We start from the raw sequence: 19,296 nt of genomic DNA on the forward strand, positions 1-19,296 counted from the left end.
GAATTCCCATGTACTTGTACAAATGGTAATTTTATTGCATTTACACCCATTTTCATTGAATTAATCTGTAACACCTTATAAGAATTTATTGGTTAAATATACTCATTCTTTAAAACAGCAAGAACAGGCTGCATATTGTGCAATATTCATACCCTTATGCTACGTTCACACTGTGAGCGGCGAGAGCGTCAAAGCGACCGGAAGTCATTCATTCTCTATGGGAGGGAGCGTCAGGAGGCGTTGAGGAGCGGCGCGTCGCGATCTGGGCCGCGGGAGCGTCAGACAGAAGTTGAATCCATTCGACTTTATGGTAATGAGCTGTGACGCGGTTGGGCGGCAACCAATGGGAATGTAGAGATGCTCCGCTAAAGAGAGCGCCGCAGAACATAAGCGTGTATACTTTTGTTCCGACCCAACCGTTCCTAGGCACAATGAAGGAGAGACTTATTATTGCTGTGGCCGGGTACCCAGTTATATATGATGTGTCTCTGTTTGCATACAGGGACATAAATTTAAAAAAATGAGGCATGGACCAGAGTGTCCGAAACAATCGGTGTTCCAGGTGAGATGGTGAAGTGCATAATATATTTTTTTGATCAATTTAGGCGCCATAGCAGAGAAAACAGTGCAAATTGTCGGTAATGTTATACCTATTTATAGCATTAGTGTTTGTCAAAACATAATTATGTGTTTTAGTAGAACTGTCGTGATACATTTTAAGTACTATTTATGTTAACTAAAGAAACATAAAGCACAAGTAACTACTTGGCGATCATCCATTGTGAGAAGGTAAATTTGAAAAGAAGCGCTACTCTATTTATAGGTAACATTTTCCCTCCAGAACGCTTGATTTGCAAATGCAAATAACTGGCTCACAACAATATTTATTTGACAAATTATGTCCTATCAGGAGTCGGCGCAAAGATATAAGCTACATGTTTGTTTGTTTTGCGACCCCTTTTAAAAAGTTCTCAGAGCCTGGCATTCTGAGTGGCCTTGTCCCCGTCCACTCTATGACGTCAGAGAGCGTCTCCGGCGTTGTCTAGCGTCGCGTTCAGGGCGGCGGGAGCGACGGCTGGCGTCTTTGACGCTCGCGGTGTGAACGTAGCATTAGAGTCTTCCCAGACTAGAAAAGCATCCCGTCAATTAAGTCGAAGTACTGATCATGGTTTAGATTTAGACAAAAAAATAAAAGTTCACCTAATTTACGGGAATTATTTTTTCCGTTGATTGTTTGCAAAGGCTGTGTTGCCTTAGAACTTTCTTATGGTGCAACAGCTTCATGCAGCCTCTTAGTGTTTGCTTGTCGTGTCTGCGACAGCACGTCTGATGTACCTAAAGAGGTCTTCAGGCTCTCCACTGTGACTCACAAGCCTGCAGTAATTTCTGAGGAGCTCAAAGAGCCGAGCTGGAAAGAGAGCGAGACAAAATTAGCATGTGGACACTTATGTGAGGATCAGCAGTAGATGGGACCCATTGCTAGGAACCTCAAAGCTGTGGATTCCCTACGATCTTCACAACAACATAAAACATCAGCGATATGCAGAGAAAAAAAAAGTTATCAGTGAAAATAAGCAAAAGGCAGACCGTGTATCATCTGTTTTCAGGTGCACGTGTTAAATGTGTCAAATGCTCATACAATTTTGTGTGATCCTGAGTCTTCATTTAGCATGCAGGAGGGGGGGTGGGAATTAACTCACCCACTGTTACATTATGATTGATGAGGAACTGGTACATCCCCAGCAGCTCCATTTCAAGGTGCTTGTTGTGGAACGTGAAGAAGGCCACGTCTCTCTGGGCCACGGCTGCAGCCATTAGCTGTATAAGACCTGCAGCAGAAGAGGGAACATGGTCAGAAGGGAGCTGGAAGGGAGCAAAAATGTGGACTCTGTGGGCCCCCGAGGACCGGACTGGGAAACACTTCCATAGAGTATGAGAACCATGGGGGTTTCATGGCTGAGCTGGGGGTTCAAATCCTACACTCTTTGTGTGGAGTTTACATGGTCGCTCCATGTCCACGTTCAGTCCAAAGCCATGTAAATAGGGTAATGAGCATGTCTAAATTGCCCATAGTGTCTGTATAAATGTGCAGAATGTGATGGATGGGGATCCCATGTGTGGTGGACGTGCAGCATTGGTAAGGCTCCATTCTGACCAGGATCAGGGATTGGAAGATATATGGACGAAAGCACTGAGCTAAAGATAAACCACAATAACTAATTCAAGAGCAATAGTCTTAGAACACAGAAAGGGACATCAGCTATGTTACATCATTTAACAAGAGGAGGACCTCGGTACATTTACATTCTTCCAAAAATTACCCAATGGTTTATATTCCAGCTGCATATTCCAACAAGGCATTTTCCTGTCCTCCTAGGAGGTGACCTGCCTTACCTTTGAGTTTGGGGTCACCCTTAAAGGCACCGCAGCCCCAGTTCCCAGTAGCTACAGCTGGGAGGTAATCGACAGGAATGTTCTCTTCTCCCCGGAAACCACAGTAGGCCTTCAAAAAATAACCCAAAACGCACATTAAGAAAAGCTCCTTTGCTTCTTAACCTGGTCAGAAGAAAACTCATGCAAGCAAAGTCTGAAAACACAAGAACAGCTTGAGAGCCAAAAGATCCTTGGCAACATCAAACAAGATGAGTAACAAATCTAATCAGATGTTAATAGTGACCAATAAATCCAAACACTGACAAATTCTTCTTGGCCTGACAAATTCTTCTTGGCCTGACAAATTCTTCTTGGCATCCTAATGTACTGAACGTTTCCACTTTGTAGAGAAGATAAGATCAGAGTTGTTTCCAAGCACCCCATTGACATTGGTCACACCACAATGGTATCCTTACCATGATTAGTCACAGTAACAGGGTGAGACCGTGCAGGCCAACCAACCTTGTTCAGCTCACGGATTACGCGTGTCATGTCGTACTGCTCCTTCTGGTTTTTGAAGTTCAATGCGTCAATGGCGACCATTTTTCTCTGCCGTCTGAGCCATTCATCCCTTTGGATAGAGATTAACATTTGTTAGTTTTTCACTTAGTCTGAAGAATCCTTTCACTTAGCACACATGCACGTTACCTTGTGGCACTGGAGATCTACGAGAAGAGCATAGTATGTTTCTGCAAGTGGGGAAAAGCTGCATCTGCAGCAAAACTTGGGTGCAGAGGCATAAAGTCAACTGGAAATGGCAGTGACGTGTTCATGGGTTACCTCTGGCATTGGTCTATATAAAATCCCTGACAGACAAAGGTGTCGCTGAAGCCAGTGTATCTGTTGTACTGCTGGAGACCTGTAGGGGGAGCCCAAATATTGTTATGGCACAGGCTATGACAAATGTGAGTGCATTTTTGCCTAAGACCAGCACTAAAACTCCAAGCTAACTGAAGCAGAACCCAGCCATCGTTTATTTGAATCAGTAGAGTAACGTCCTAGCTTGGACAAAACTGTGCTGTTCCCCTGGAACTGAAAAAATACCTAATTGATCAGTGATTAATACATATTTTTAAATCATATTGTTCCAAAGGTTACAAGACATTTTGAGAAGTAACAGAGATACCAGACCATTGTGTGGTTTCCCACTAGACTGTGGAGGTCACATTAGTATGAGGTACCTCATACATGCTCTTACCGGTGATCCGGAGGCACTCGTTGTTGGCCAGCCTCTCAGTAAAAAGCCTGGACACAATGAGCTCTGGGTAGCAGAGGAACATTATATTCTCCTGGACCAGTGCGTTCCCAAACACATCCCCTCCTACCAAGTTGTTGGCAAAGTCCACCTGCCACAAGCCCGAGACCTTCAACTCAGCACAGAAGACTCCACAGCAGCTTGCATGAGTGATATTGCAGTATTACAAGAGGATACAGAATGAAGCAATATAAGCAATGTAGAGGTAATCCAACTTATCAAGTATATTTTATAGAAAAACAGTGTTGTGATACACAAGTATAAATATAATATATAATATCATTTCAATAAACCAGAGCCAGAGCTGATTGAGGAAGGAGAAGAAGATAGCAGGTACAGAATGAGGCAGGGGACAGCAAGTCTGGTTGGGTTATGTACCTGCAGCATGCCCTGGCCCTTCTCCTCAATGGTGCCTTCTGAGGAGACGTGAAGCTTAGTCAGCATTTTGGATTCCCTATACAGTGCGAGAGGGCCAGCCACAAAGAGGGGACAATCGGCCGCACGTCAATGACACATTCCATCTTTTACAAGACATGCAAACAGGAAAAAGAACCATAGCCACCTTTCCCATTGTGGAGCGTCACGAAGACAGCACCTCTCGAAGTTCACCAGTCCCTCGATCTCTTTTTCTGTAGGCAGAGAACAAGCACGGACAGTGGGTTTTTGATAGAAACACCATTTTGACCTCCTGTGGCTTCCTGCAAAGGATCCAACAAGTGTCTGGATCCAAGGTTGACTTTGCCTTTTCTATCCTGCACACCTCCAAGTTATAAGGAACAGGAAAGGAATAATGACCCATAATCCATCAGGAAGCACTTCATACAGCAGTTACCGTGATCTGATACTATCTTGAAGTAGTTGAAAATGGCTTTGAGTTTCTCCTGTTTCCTTGGTGACCAGTTCCCAAACAAGCTGTAGAGAGGGCGAAAAGAATACACCCACCACACTGAACGTGACATAAAGGGAAATGTGCGCTTTACATTCCACAAATCTTCCTTCATTTTTCTCTTTCTTAGAAAACTACTTTTCATAGCAGCAATGAGTCATCATCCAATAAAGAATAGAAGAATGATGTCCCACCAAATGGCCAATGTGGGCAGGTGAACACTAACTTCATGAGATGAAGATATGGCGATTAGAATTTTTTGCACTATGAACATTTTATACATTTAAACAGGGACTGAAAGTTAAAATGTCTACATTTTGTACTATTAAAAATAGACTAGGCGGGAAAATACCTGAACCCATGATTGATGGTTTTGTATAAAAAGAGGCTACCTTAAATATATGTCAAATTAGCCACAGTGAACAGTGAAATGGGTGATAAACCCACACAATTTGGTGACAACAGTGAAATATCAAAAGGTGAGGTCTCCTTATAAATAGTGGTGTACCGATGTGAGATACCAGTAACCTATGGATTTGTGTCTAATATTACCGATACCAATAACTGTCACCAGAAACTGGTCAGCTTGTGCCAGTGGTGATGCCTGCTGATCAGATTAATCTATCATGTCCACTCTGCAACATGTCTCATTTTGTCACTGAAGTAAACTTCTTTGTCTTGTTTGGGCTCAACACAATATGTGAGATATACATCTCATGGCTGTGAGATGGCAAGATGGGCTAGAAAGTGTGAGTCTCACGGGTAACACCCAGATGGGCTACAGAAGAGAACATAAACATGACCAGGTACAAAAACACCATGAGGAGGAGCAGACCTGGAGAAGTTTATGGTGGGGTAGTGGAAGTACTCTGAGTTGTGGTGGGAGGCATTGCGGTGGGGGAAGGTGCAGTAGAAGGCGTTGGCCAGCAGGCAGGCGATCTGGAGCTGGGACATCGTGATGGCGTGTTGCTGGCCGCGTCTCAGCAAGGGAATGGGCTGCCAAAGAATGATGAGGGACAAAGGTATGTTAGGCTGTCATCAGCCCCACAAAACCAGAAGAGGTGGTGATGTGGGTTAAGTACATCTTACCTTCGGGCACAGGTCCGGCAACTTGAGGGCCAGTACAGACATTTTGTGCAGAATGTAAGGCACGTCCACTTGCGCCTCAGTGGATAGTGACTGAAATGTATAGGTTAACACTTTAATGTTGAATTGCATTATTTTTTATAAACAGATTGGTGTCAGGGGCTGCTAGGTTTATTTTAAGCATGTATTGCAGGCTAAAAATGTTCATTTGCAGCTCCTCCTTGGACAATTCGACACCTCCATCATAGTCAGCATCCTGACATGCTCTATCGCAGTCTGGTATGGTGGAATGGATTCCCTAACTAAGAAAAGACCCCAGCCAATCATCACCAAAGCCTGAAAGAACTGTGGTCCTGCACTGCCATCAACTGAACAACTATACACTCAACCTGCCAAAAGGATTACAGGGGACCTGTCACATCTTGTGCATGATCTACTTCAACTGCTTCCCTCAGGTAGGTGACTCAGATCACTAACCACCAAAACAACACAATTCAAACCAGCTTCTTCCCCAGTTCCAATCAGACTCCTCAACAACTCCCCCTACTTTTAATCAACAACAATGCAATACTTGCACCATTTCAATATTTACTTTCTCATCAGCACAGATCATTTACTTGCACATTGTAATTGCATATTGCATCACGCACTGTATGTATGAATGTATATTGTCTGTATTGTACTTGCGTTTACTTCCAGTATTTGACTAAACTTGCACCAACCTCTGTACTTATCACTCACCATCTCTGCTTGTTATCTTGTATTTATGCTCTGTCCACATTACACCTAATTGTCAACTGTGACATGGTGTCTCAAACTGTTGGTAACCTTGGTCGTGAGGCAATAAAGAATCTGATTCTGAAATATGCTCTTGAACTGCTATAGTGATGATAGCTGGCAAGGACCATGATTTATTTAATGATGTTATATAATTGTCTCAAAGTCAATTAGTCATTTATTACTAAATGAACACAACACGACTTGAATCACTGACCTGACAGAAAGAATGCAGAGCATCAAAGGACCACCGGTCTTTGTACTTTGGGTTGTATCTCTTTATTGCATTCTAAAGAGAGAAAAGAGAAAGAGGGGAGAGAAATCAAACTTGTAAAGTGAAGTTTTTTTTGGCTTTTGACTAATAATTTTGCCTGAAATGGCCATCCCTATCAGACACCATACCTCAACATCAGATGATGATGGGGTCTTTGAGAGATGGGACAAACTTTTAGAAATTTCATTCCATCGTGCAGTCTAAACAAATGAAGAACAATGAGAATTAGTTTATTTGCAGAAAAACATACGAAATGAGAGAGTACTTCCATCCCTTATGCAAACCTTGCCTTAATTCAATGTTCTGGTTCCCCACCTGGAAAATGCCTGACTGCATGACACTTTCAGCCGAGTAAGGCATTTTCACAAAAAAGCTATTCCATTTGGGTGGGCCGGATTGTGGTACCAACCGCTTATGTTGGAATTGATCTTCCTAGACAGAGAACGGAAACAGAAAATAAACAAATTTGTGTAACAATATACATCAACTGGTCCATCAACACATAAGCTCTGGAATGTCTTTATTGCCGTCCAGTGAATTTGCTTTTACGAGAATGGAAAGGAACAGTGATGTTTATTAACTCTCAATATGACCCCATATAGTACGTGTCCAGCTAAAGCAATGTTAAATCCTTACATTGACCAGAACTGTGTGGTACTTGCTGGAGGACAACTTATCCAGTTCCAGATGGCAAGAAGGGAGGCTCCTCAGCTCAGACAAGGGTGTGCTGCGGTAGATCTGTCTCGTCACTTCACCTCCCGTTGCCTGTCCTGACTGGGACGTGCTTTCATCACAACTGGATGACTTCCTGCGACTCTGACCCTTGTGTGTCTTGTCATCAGGGTGGAGTATATCGTTCATTTGAGAGCTGTCCTTCCGTTTGGCCACACCTGAGGGATGAGAGACTGCCCCCAATCGATTTTTAATTAAATTAATGTGATGAGCTTGTCAGACACAACAACAAAACCCTAACACCAATTTCAACATACAGATGCTCCTTGTTTTACGATGTGTCTGACTGATGATATTTCAACTTTATGATGGTGCGACAGGAATGCAGTCAGTAGTGATCACACTTTGAATTTTGATCTGTTTCCGGGCTATCGAAATCCGATACAATACTTTATACTGCTGCTGGGTGACAGCAGCATTCACCCAGCCGTGCTTCCAGTCTCTGTAGTGATAATGAGCATAATCATCTCATAGTGTCTCATAAAATGGCATTGTTTTTTCAGTGTTTTAAAATATTTCACAAGCCCATTATATCTAGTAAATGCTCAAGTGCGTCCTATGAATTCATATTCGACTTATATTTTCAATTTGCGACGGGTTCATTGGAACGTAACTCCATTTTAAGTCAAGGAACATCTGTACTTATTCAGATGATCTAAACCAGAAGTTCTCAATCCTGTTCCTGGTGCCCCTGTTAAATCAAATTCTGTGACCATCGAATTCTGTGACAAGATTTGGTAGCTACTATCAAATTAAGGTTACTTTTCATATATTTAATGAATGTCGTACAAAATGTATACACGAAAAATTCTGTTATTAAGTATCGTCATGGCAGTTATCAATGCCGTCGTAATTTACACAGAAATGCATTATAATGTTTTACCATGTAGCAATACAGCTAAATAGACTTAAGTTAGACAACTGTAAATGTACAAAGATCTTACTCACTGGTTTAAGACAAGCCGATGTTCGTCACGCGGCCGTGAGGGATTTTCTGAAGAGTTCCGGCCAATCACATGTAATCTTAAACGACGCGCGCCGTTCAAAACTGAAAGCGAAAGTATGCACTTCGTGGGCGGGGTGTATTATGAGCATATTTGAAGAAACCCGGAAAATGTTGCAGCTTCAGTGGAGCGCAATCTGTGGTTCTTACTGTAAAGCTCTTTTTGACGTTCCAATATTTAAGTTTTTTTTCAAGCTCTGAACGTATATATGGGAACGGATGGAAACATAATATTCAGTTGTCAGGTCAAAGTGCCGTTTGAACAAAGTTCATAAGTTCAATAAATTGCATTGTAAAGTTGTATTTGGGAAACATACCCCAGGTCTGTAGGAAACAATAGTTTCCTTTACTCTCCACTTTGACTGGTCCCAGCTGGTCACATGAGCAGTTTGCACTCCTTATAAGAGGCCAGGATGGATGGTGTTTTGTACTTACTCCCAAGTCACATGACATTCCTGTTCCCATGGAGGCAGCCATTTTGTGATAATGCAGCATAGCATTAGCAATGTTTTACACACCCCTCCCCATTAGTTCTCCAGTATCAAAGTAAAAGGGTTGAGGAAAAAGTATGCAGTTTGCTAAAAACAATACTTACCTGGAAGATCTTCTTAGCATTATGAAAAATTTGCACTTTTCTGAACAATCAGAAGCTGTATATGATATATTTATTCTCCTAGTGGTGATACATCTTATTGTGTTATTTTTGCCTCCGTAAATAAAGCACATTGTTAGCTTTTTATTTTCTCTTTACATCAGTCTGGTCCACCTTCTGCTGCTGTGTTTGCAGCAAGGACATTTGCCACACCATTTGTGCTGTTTAACTGCTCCAGCTTCTATGGAAGTTTTATATTTACACAAGAACACAAATGAAACAGTGAGTGTGTGAAATTAGGTTGGTGTGTTACCCAGCTGGCTAGGACTCATGTCTGGACTGGTGCCCTGAATCACCCGACAGAGTAATCATATCACTGCTGAGTCCCGGTCAAGGCCCTGAAGCCCAAGAACTCCATACTAATGCCACTCTGACTCCAAGCTTTGCTCCCACCCGTGTCTCACAGCAGAGTGACATGTTCTATGTGAAAAATAAAGAATTCCCATGTACTTGTACAAATGGTAATTTTATTGCATTTACACCCATTTTCATTGAATTAATCTGTAACACCTTATAAGAATTTATTGGTTAAATATACTCATTCTTTAAAACAGCAAGAACAGGCTGCATATTGTCCAATACTCATACCCTTAGTGTCTTCCCAGACTAGAAAAGCATCCCGTCAATTAAGTCGAAGTACTGATCATGGTTTAGATTTAGACAAAAAAATAAAAGTTCACCTAATTTACGGGAATTATTTTTTCCGTTGATAGTTTGCAAAGGCTGTGTTGCCTTAGAACTTTCTTATGGTGCAACAGCTTCATGCAGCCTCTTAGTGTTTGCTTGTCGTGTCTGCGACAGCACGTCTGATGTACCTAAAGAGGTCTTCAGGCTCTCCACTGTGACTCACAATCCTGCAGAAATTCCTGAGGAGCTCAAAGAGCCGAGCTGGAAAGAGAGCGAGACAAAATTAGCATGTGGACACTTATGTGAGGATCAGCAGTAGATGGGACCCATTGCTAGGAACCTCAAGGCTGTGGATTTCCTACGATCTTCACAACAACATAAAACATGGGAATTAACTCACCCACTGTTACATTATGATTGATGAGGAACTGGTACATCCCCAGCAGCTCCATTTCAAGGTGCTTGTTGTGGAACGTGAAGAAGGCCACGTCTCTCTGGGCCACGGCTGCAGCCATTAGCTGTATAAGACCTGCAGCAGAAGAGGGAACATGGTCAGGAGGGAGCTGGAAGGGAGCAAAAATGTGGACTCTGTGGGTCCCTGAGGACCGGACTGGGAAACACTTCCATAGAGTATGAGAACCATGGGGGTTTCATGGCTGAGCTGGGGGTTCAAATCCTACACTCTTTGTGTGGAGTTTACATGGTCGCTCCATGTGCACGTTCAGTCCAAAGCCATGTAAATAGGGTAATGAGCATGTCTAAATTGCCCATAGTGTCTGTATAAATGTGCAGAATGTGATGGATGGGGATCCCATGTGTGGTGGACGTGCAGCATTGGTAAGGCTCCATTCTGACCAGGACCAGGGATTGGAAGATAGATGGACGAAAGCACTGAGCTAAAGATAAACCACAATAACTAATTCAAGAGCAATAGTCTTAGAACACAGAAAGGGACATCAGCTATGTTACATCATTTAACAAGAGGAGGACCTCGGTACATTTACATTCTTCCAAAAATTACCCAATGGTTTATATTCCAGCTGCATATTCCAACAAGGCATTTTCCTGTCCTCCTAGGAGGTGACCTGCCTTACCTTTGAGTTTGGGGTCACCCTTAAAGGCACCACAGCCCCAGTTCCCAGTAGCTACAGCTGGGAGGTAATCGACAGGAATGTTCTTTTCTCCCCGGAAACCACAGTAGGCCTTCAAAAAATAACCCAAAACGCACATTAAGAAAAGCTCCTTTGCTTCTTAACCTGGTCAGAAGAAAACTCATGCAAGCAAAGTCTGAAAACACAAGAACAGCTTGAGAGCCAAAAGATCATTGGCAACATCAAACAAGATGAGTAACAAATCTAATCAGATGTTAATAGTGACCAACAAATCCAAACACTGACAAATTCTTCTTGGCATCCTAATGTACTGAACTTTTCCACTTTGTAGAGAAGATAAGATCAGAGTTGTTTCCAAGCACCCCATTGACATTGGTCACACCACAATGGTTTCCTTACCATGATTAGTCACAGTAACAGGGTGAGACCGTGCAGGCCAACCAACCTTGTTCAGCTCACGGATTACGCGTGTCATGTCGTACTGCTCCTTCTGGTGTTTGAAGTTCAATGCGTCAATGGCGACCATTTTTCTCTGCCGTCTGAGCCATTCATCCCTTTGGATAGAGATTAACATTTGTTAGTTTTTCACTTAGTCTGAAGAATCCTTTCACTTAGCACACATGCACTTTACCTTGTGGCACTGCAGATCTACGAGAAGAGCAGAGTATGTTTCTGCAAGTGGGGAAAAGCTGCATCTGCAGCAAAACTTGGGTGCAGAGGCATAAAGTCAACTGGAAATGGCAGTGACGTGTTCATGGGTTACCTCTGGCATTGGTCCACATGAAATCCCCGACAGACAAAGGTGTCGCTGAAGCCAGTATATCTGTTGTACTGCTGGAGACCTGTAGGGGGAGCCCAAATATTGTTATGGCACAGGCTATGACAAATGCGAGTGCATTTTTGCCTAAGACCAGCACTAAAACTCCAAGCTAACTGAAGCAGAACCCAGCCATTGTTTATTTGAATCAGTTGAGTAACGTCCTAGCTTGGACAAAACCGTGCTGTTCCCCTGGAACTGAAAAAATACCTAATTGATCAGTGATTAATACAAATTTTAAAATCATATTGTTCCAAAGTTTACAAGACATTTTAAGAAGTAACAGAGCTACCAGACCAGTGTTGGGTTTCCCACTAGACTGTGGAGGTCACATTAATATGAGGTACCTCATACATACTCTTACCGGTGATCCGGAGGCACTCGTTGTTGGCCAGCCTCTCAGTAAAAAGCCTGGACACAATGAGCTCTGGGTAGCAGAGGAACAGGATCTCCTCCTGGACCAGTCCATTCCCAAGCACACCCCCTCCTACCAAGCTGCAGGCAAAGTCCACCTGCCATAAACCCGGAAACTTCAACAGCAGCTTGCATGGGTAATATTGCAGTATTACAAGAAGATACAGAATGAAGCAATATAAGCAATGTCGAGGTAATCCAACTTACCAAGTATATTTTATAGAAAAACAGTGTTAAACAAGTACTGTATATATATAATATCATTTCAATAAACCAGAGCCAGACCTGATTGAGGAAGGAGAAGAAGATAGCAGGTACAGAATGAGGCAGGGGACAGCAAGTCTGGTTGGGTTACGTACCTGCAACATGCCCTGGCCCTTCTCCTCAATGGTGCCTTCTGAGGAGACGTGAAGCTTAGTCAGCATTTTGGATTCCCTATACAGTGCCAGAGGGCCAGCCACAAAGAGGGGACAATCGGCCGCACGTCAATGACACATTCCATCTTTTACAAGACATGCAAACAGGAAAAAATACCATAGCCACCTTTCCCATTGTGGAGCGTCACGAAGACAGCACCTCTCGAAGGTCACCAGTCCCTCGATCTCTTTTTCTGTAGGCAGAGAACAAATAGTGGGTTTTTGATAGAAAAACCATTTTGACCTCCTGTGGCTTCCTGCAAAGGATCCAACAAATGCTGGATCCAAGGTTGACTTTGCCTTTTCTATCCTGCACACCTCCAAGTTATAAGGAACAGGAAAGGAATAATGACCCATAATCCATCAGGAAGCACTTCATACAGCAGTTACCGTGATCTGATACTATCTTGAAGTAGTTGAAAATGGCTTTGAGTTTCTCCTGTTTCCTTGGTGACCAGTTCCCAAACAAGCTGTAGAGAGGGCGAAAAGAATACACCCACCACACTGAACGTGACATAAAGGGAAATGTGCACTTTACATTCCACAAATCTTCCTTCATTTTTCTCTTTCTTAGAAAACTACTTTTCATAGCAGCAATGAATCATCATCCAATAAAGAATAGAAGAATGATGTCCCACCAAATGGCCAATGTGGGCAGGTGAACACTAACTTCATGAGATGAAGATATGGCGATTAGAATTTTTTGCACTTTGAACATTTTATATGTTTAAACAGGGACTGAAAGTTAAAATGTCTACATTGTGTACTACTAAAAATAGACTAGGCAGGAAAATACCTGAACCCATGATTGATAGTTTTGTATAAAAAGAGGCTACCTTAAATATATGTCAAAACAGCCACAGTGAACAGTGAAATGGGTGATAAACCCGCACAATTTGGTGAAAACAATGAAATATCAAAAGGTGAGGTCTCCTTATAAATAGTGGTGTACCGATGTGAGATACCAGTAACCTATGTATTTGTGTCTAATATTACCGATACCAATAACTGTCACCAGAAACTGGTCAGCTTGTGCCAGTGGTGATGCCTGCTGATCAGATTAATCTATCATGTCCAATTTGCAACATGTCTCATTTTGTCACTGAAGTAAACTTCTTTGTCTTGTTTGGGCTCAACACAATATGTGAGATATACATCTCATGGCTGTGAGATGGCAAGATGGGCTAGAAAGTGTGAGTCTCACGGGTAACACCCAGATGGGCTACAGAAGAGAACATAAACATGACCAGGTACAAAAACACCATGAGGAGGAGCAGACCTGGAGAAGTTTATGGTGGGGTAGTGGAAGTACTCTGAGTTGTGGTGGGAGGCATTGCGGTGGGGGAAGGTGCAGTAGAAGGCGTTGGCCAGCAGGCAGGCGATCTGGAGCTGGGACATCGTGATGGCGTGTTGCTGGCCGCGTCTCAGCAAGGGAATGGGCTGCCAAAGAATGATGAGGGACAAAGGTATGTTAGGCTGTCATCAGCCCCACAAAACCAGAAGAGGTGGTGATGTGGGTTCAGTACATCTTACCTTTGGGCACAGGTCCGGCAACTTGAGGGCCAGTACAGACATTTTGTGCAGAATGTAAGGCACGTCCACTTGCGCCTCAGTGGATAGTGACTGAAATGTATAGGTTAACACTTTAATGTTGAATTGCATTATTTTTTATAAACAGATTGGTGTCAGGGGCTGCTAGGTTTATTTTAAGCATGTATTGCAGGCTAAAAATGTTCATTTGCAGCTCCTCCTTGGACAATTCGACACCTCCATCATAGTCAGCATCCTGACATGCTCTATCGCAGTCTGGTATGGTGGAATGGATTCCCTAACTAAGAAAAGACCCCAGCCAATCATCACCAAAGCCTGAAAGAACTGTGGTCCTGCACTGCCATCAACTGAACAACTATACACTCAACCTGCCAAAAGGATTACAGGGGACCTGTCACATCTTGTGCATGATCTACTTCAACTGCTTCCCTCAGGTAGGTGACTCAGATCACTAATCACCAAAACAACACAATTCAAACCAGCTTCTTCCCCAGTTCCAATCAGACTCCTCAACAACTCCCCCTACTTTTAATCAACAACAATGCAATACTTGCACCATTTCAATATTTACTTTCTCATCAGCACAGATCATTTACTTGCACATTGTAATTGCATATTGCATCACGCACTGTATGTATGAATGTATATTGTCTGTATTGTACTTGCGTTTACTTCCAGTATTTGACTAAACTTGCACCAACCTCTGTACTTATCACTCACCATCTCTGCTTGTTATCTTGTATTTATGCTCTGTCCACATTACACCTAATTGTCAACTGTGACATGGTGTCTCAAACTGTTGGTAACCTTGGTCGTGAGGCAATAAAGAATCTGATTCTGAAATATGCTCTTGAACTGCTATAGTGATGATAGCTGGCAAGGACCATAATTTATTTAATGATTTTTTATAATTGTCTCAAAGTCAATTAGTCATTTATTACTAAATGAACACAACACGACTTGAATCACTGACCTTAAAGAAAGAATGCAGAGCATCAAAGGACCACCGGTCTTTGTACTTTGGGTTGTATCTCTTTATTGCATTCTAAAGAGAGAAAAGAGAAAGAGGGGAGAGAAATCAAACTTGTAAAGTGAAGTTTTTTTTGGCTTTAGATTTAGTCTGACTAATTTTCCCTCTGAAATGTGACCAGATACTAGGAATGAGTCAGCATTGTTGAATATTTGAGAACGTGTATAAAATAAAAGAAAAACATCAAACAACTGAGCTATTTTAAATACTATTTACTGATCCCCAGAATTTTGCCAATATCATTCAGCCCTAGTTTCAAGGCTACTTTTCTAAGTTATCCTTTTGTAGCAATGTGTAATGTCTCATTTTGCATGGAAATACATTCATGGAGTAACCGATAACCCAGAGAAGTATTTCCCTGAATGCACAAGGCACAGGCTAATAGATGTCATTACATGGTACTGCACTTGAGCTTGTCAGTTTGATTTCATGTTTCAATTTAATTTCTTCAAGATATTTTTTAATGTTACTTTTAATCTTTTAGCAGCCACAAATAATATCGAATTGTATACAGAAATAAGTAACTATTTTAATCCATGCTCCATACACATTTTTCTGTGTCTGAGGTAGGGGTGGGCTGGGGGAGAGGTTAATTGAATATTATTTGAAAAATCACTGGCAAAATTTGACTAATAATTTTGCCTGAAATGGCCATCCCTATCAGACACCATACCTCAACATCAGATGATGATGGGGTCTTTGAGAGATGGGACAAACTTTTAGAAATTCCATTCCATCGTGCATTTTCAGTCTAAACAAATGAGGAACAATGAGAATTAGTTTTTTTGCAGAAAAACAAATGAAATGAGAGAGTACTTCCATCCCTTATGCAAGCCTTGCCTTAATTCAATGTTCTGGTTCCCCACCTGGAAAAAGCCTGACTGCATGACACTTTCAGCCGAGTAAGGCATTTTCACAAAAAAGCTATTCCATTTGGGCGAGCCGGATTGTGGTACCAACCGCTTATGTTGGAATTCATCTTCCTAGACAGAGAACGGAAACAGAAAATAAACAAATTTGCGTAACAATATACATCAACTGGTCCATCAACACATAAGCTCTGGAATGTCTTTATAGCCGACCAGTGAATTTACTCTTACTAGAATGGAAAGGAACAAGAGTGATGTTTATTAACTCTCAATATGACCCCATATAGTACGTGTCCAGCTAAAGCAATGTTAAATCCTTACATTGACCAGAACTGTGTGGTACATGTTGGAGGACAACTTATCCAGTTCCAGATGGCAAGAAGGGAGGCTCCTCAGCTCAGACAAGGGTGTGCTGCGGTAGATCTGTCTCGTCACTTCACCTCCCGTTGCCTGTCCTGACTGGGACGTGCTTTCATCACAACTGGATGACTTCCTGCGACTCTGACCCTTGTGTGTCTTGTCATCAGGGTGGAGTATATCGTTCATTTGAGAGCTGTCATTCCGTTTGGCCGCGCCTGAGGGATGAGAGACTGCCCCCAATCGATTTTTAATTAAATTAACGTGATGAGCTTCTCAGACAGAACAGCAAAACCCTAACACCAATTTCAACATACAGATGCTCCTTGTTTTACGATGTGTCTGACTGATGATATTTTGACTTTATGATGGTGCGACAGGAATGCAGTCAGTAGTGATCACACTTTGAATTTTGATCTGTTTCCGGGCTATCGAAATCCGATACAATACTTTATACTGCTGCTGGGTGACAGCAGCATTCACCCAGCCGTGCTTCCAGTCTCTGTAGTGATAATGAGCATAAACATCTCATAGTGTCTCATAAAATGGCATTGTTTTTTCAGTGTTTTAAAATATTTCACAAGCCCATTATATCTACTAAATGCTCAAGTGCGTCCTATGAATTCATATTCGACTTATGATATTTCCAATTTGCGATGGGTTCATTGGAACGTAACTCCATTTTAAGTCAAGGAACATCTGTACTTATTCAGATGGTCTAAACCAGAAGTTCTCAATCCTGTTCCTGGTGCCCCTGTTAAACCAAATTCTGTGACCATCGAATTCTGTGACAAGATTTGGTAGCTACTATCAAATATTGTGACCCCTCTGCTGAAGGTGGACGGTGCAACCAATCAAATCCTGCGACCCAAAAGAAACTGGGGAAAAATCAGTGATTCTGCTGTGAAAAACACTTTAGGTGACTTGTCTTCATTGTACATGATAATATTAGAAAGATTTCATAACTGGGGTGTACAGGTCAGCTCTGGCAAAGTATGGTGACTAATTAATACCGCTGTCATCAGATTTTGTGACCCAAGTGTGGATACTGAACAAGCAACAATGTACCATTCATCTTCAGGCAACAATGTGCTAAGTGGGTCTTTAAAAAGAAATGTTCATCGTGTTTACACAATTCAGACAGCTGTCGTCTTATTATATCCAGCATTCTTACATTTACACACACTTGAAAATAGGCTTGCCATCCGTCCCTTTTAATTCAGGATAGTTCAGTGTAATAGGTTAAGGAGAATTTTATTCCAGTTCCAGTACGAGACGATAACGCATTATACGAGACGAGTGATGACGCTGTTTTTAATTGTGACAGTAAATGTAGTGCACTACAATACAGAATATGGTGCATCACAAAATTGGCTGCATCAGCCGATTGGGTAAGGGTTGTCTTAAGTATCAGAATGTGAAACAGCAGTTAAGTAACCTAAAGTGGAGATAACGTAAAATAAAAACAAAATAAAAGTAAAATATTTTTATTTTACTTTCCCCCGAATAAACGAGGAAATTAGACAGAGCACTGCCGACGTGTTTCGGAGCTCAGAAATACTCACTCTCGTACCCTCCTACATATTTTGCAAGAACACGCAGTTAAATTGCGTTGCGTAAAACGCGTAGTGCTCATGCACGCGGACGGGAAGCTCGCGAAAATGCGTGGCAGCGCCTCTAGGGTCACAGAATTTGGTGTAACACCCCCCCTGAATATTTTCACTCCAACCCACACTGCTTTCAATCTGCCACATTCAGTATTAGCCTGATTAAGGTACGGATGGAATGAAAACATTCTGACAGGGAGAGTGGCAGTAACAGGACTGAGAAGTATACTGGTTTAACCTGATCAAGCACATTCCCGTGTCTTGAAAGTTCAGCTCTGGCTTAGACCGACACATAGTTTATCTGGCTAAAGACCCTAGCAGATAAATGTATGTTTTTAGATGGTAAGAGCCCATTATGATTTTTACATTTTAGGAGAAAAGGAAACAAAAAAAATCCAAAAATTGCAGTCAATGCATCTTAACACTAATAGGACCGTACATTTCTCGGTTATTTTAACTTAACACCAAAAAGATGCTGGCTTTTTACCCGAGCGTTCCTTTTCTGCATATTGGTCACTTCCGGATATTTGCGCCGGATCTCCTGTGTCTGCTGGTGCATCACCGGGAGCAATGTTCTGTTTGTCCCCAGTAGGAAGGTCTGACATGCTTTACGGTGATTTCACGGTCCTGAAAGTTTAATGTACTAAGGGAATAGATTCTTTTTTTGCGGAGAAAGGCAGATGTCATCAAACCACGTTTTGCCCTCCGACAGGCAGCTAACTCGCTAACATTCAATCTTAACAGTCTGGTGTAATAAGATGCATCGTTAGGAAAGAAATAGAAAGAACGAGTAGCAGTAACCCACCAGGTGCAGCATATAGGCATTTAACAAGTAGCCATATTAGCCAATTAGCTTCCCAGCTAAGGAAACGACGTGTATCAAATATATTTCAGTTCCACTTCAGATGAAAGATATGTTGACTGCAATTCAATACGAACAAATATATAACATGTAGCTGCTGGGGGGGGGGGGATACTACAGCAGCAAAATGTATTTTATTCAGGTTACTTTTCATATATTTAATGAATGTCGTACAAAATGTATACACGAAAAATTCTCTTATTAAGTATCGTCATGGCAGTTATCAATGCCGTCGTAATTTACACAGAAATGCATTATAATGTTTTACTATGTAGCAATACAGCTAAATAGACTTAAGTTAGACAACTGTAAATGTACAAAGATCTTACTCACTGGTTTACGACAAGCCGATGTTCGTCACGCGGCCGTGAGGGATTTTCTGAAGAGTTTCGGCCAATCACATGTAATCTTAAACGACGCGCGCCGTTCAAAACTGAAAGCGAAAGTATGCACTTCGTGGGCGGGGTGTATTATGAGCATATTTGAAGAAACCCGGAAAATGTTGCAGCTTCTGTGGAGCGCAATCTGTGGTTCTT

General features: G+C 42.0%; 2 protein-coding genes across 6 annotated transcripts; both read right to left on the reverse strand.

Annotated features, from left to right (window-relative positions):
- Positions 1-11: 11 nt before the first annotated feature.
- LOC111851434 (poly(ADP-ribose) glycohydrolase-like) lies at positions 12-8,805 on the reverse strand. 3 transcript variants are annotated; one of them, XM_072714086.1, is made up of 17 exons: positions 8,764-8,782; positions 8,392-8,491; positions 7,348-7,616; positions 7,027-7,143; positions 6,840-6,911; positions 6,655-6,726; positions 5,664-5,753; positions 5,410-5,570; positions 4,521-4,600; positions 4,251-4,317; positions 4,067-4,142; positions 3,632-3,779; positions 3,214-3,292; positions 2,896-3,004; positions 2,395-2,503; positions 1,701-1,829; positions 12-1,408 (listed from the first exon to the last, which is right to left on the reverse strand). In XM_072714086.1, exons 3-17 carry the CDS (start codon positions 7,570-7,572, stop codon positions 1,293-1,295), a joined length of 1,650 nt encoding a protein of 549 aa, XP_072570187.1. In that variant the 5' UTR covers positions 7,573-7,616; positions 8,392-8,491; positions 8,764-8,782; the 3' UTR covers positions 12-1,292. The 3 variants fall into 3 exon arrangements, with proteins under 3 accessions (XP_072570187.1, XP_072570189.1, XP_072570188.1); XM_072714087.1 differs by lacking the exons at positions 12-1,408; positions 1,701-1,829 and adding an exon at positions 1,859-2,150 and having other exon boundaries at positions 8,392-8,805; XM_072714088.1 differs by lacking the exons at positions 7,348-7,616; positions 8,392-8,491; positions 8,764-8,782 and having other exon boundaries at positions 7,001-7,127.
- A 740-nt stretch (positions 8,806-9,545) lies between these two features.
- Positions 9,546-19,194, reverse strand: LOC140592061 (poly(ADP-ribose) glycohydrolase-like). 3 transcript variants are annotated; one of them, XM_072714083.1, is made up of 17 exons: positions 19,094-19,194; positions 18,386-18,525; positions 16,256-16,524; positions 15,932-16,048; positions 15,739-15,816; positions 15,009-15,080; positions 14,018-14,107; positions 13,764-13,924; positions 12,875-12,954; positions 12,612-12,678; positions 12,428-12,503; positions 12,019-12,166; positions 11,601-11,679; positions 11,283-11,391; positions 10,820-10,928; positions 10,126-10,254; positions 9,546-9,986 (listed from the first exon to the last, which is right to left on the reverse strand). In XM_072714083.1, exons 2-17 carry the CDS (start codon positions 18,501-18,503, stop codon positions 9,871-9,873), a joined length of 1,818 nt encoding a protein of 605 aa, XP_072570184.1. In that variant the 5' UTR covers positions 18,504-18,525; positions 19,094-19,194; the 3' UTR covers positions 9,546-9,870. The 3 variants fall into 3 exon arrangements, with proteins under 3 accessions (XP_072570184.1, XP_072570185.1, XP_072570186.1); XM_072714084.1 differs by lacking the exon at positions 18,386-18,525 and having other exon boundaries at positions 19,094-19,166; XM_072714085.1 differs by lacking the exons at positions 16,256-16,524; positions 18,386-18,525; positions 19,094-19,194 and having other exon boundaries at positions 15,906-16,044.
- Between the last annotated feature and the right edge of the window lie 102 nt (positions 19,195-19,296).

The sequence above is a fragment of the Paramormyrops kingsleyae genome, chromosome 7 (assembly GCF_048594095.1).
Source record: "Paramormyrops kingsleyae isolate MSU_618 chromosome 7, PKINGS_0.4, whole genome shotgun sequence".
NCBI lineage: Eukaryota > Metazoa > Chordata > Actinopteri > Osteoglossiformes > Mormyridae > Paramormyrops > Paramormyrops kingsleyae.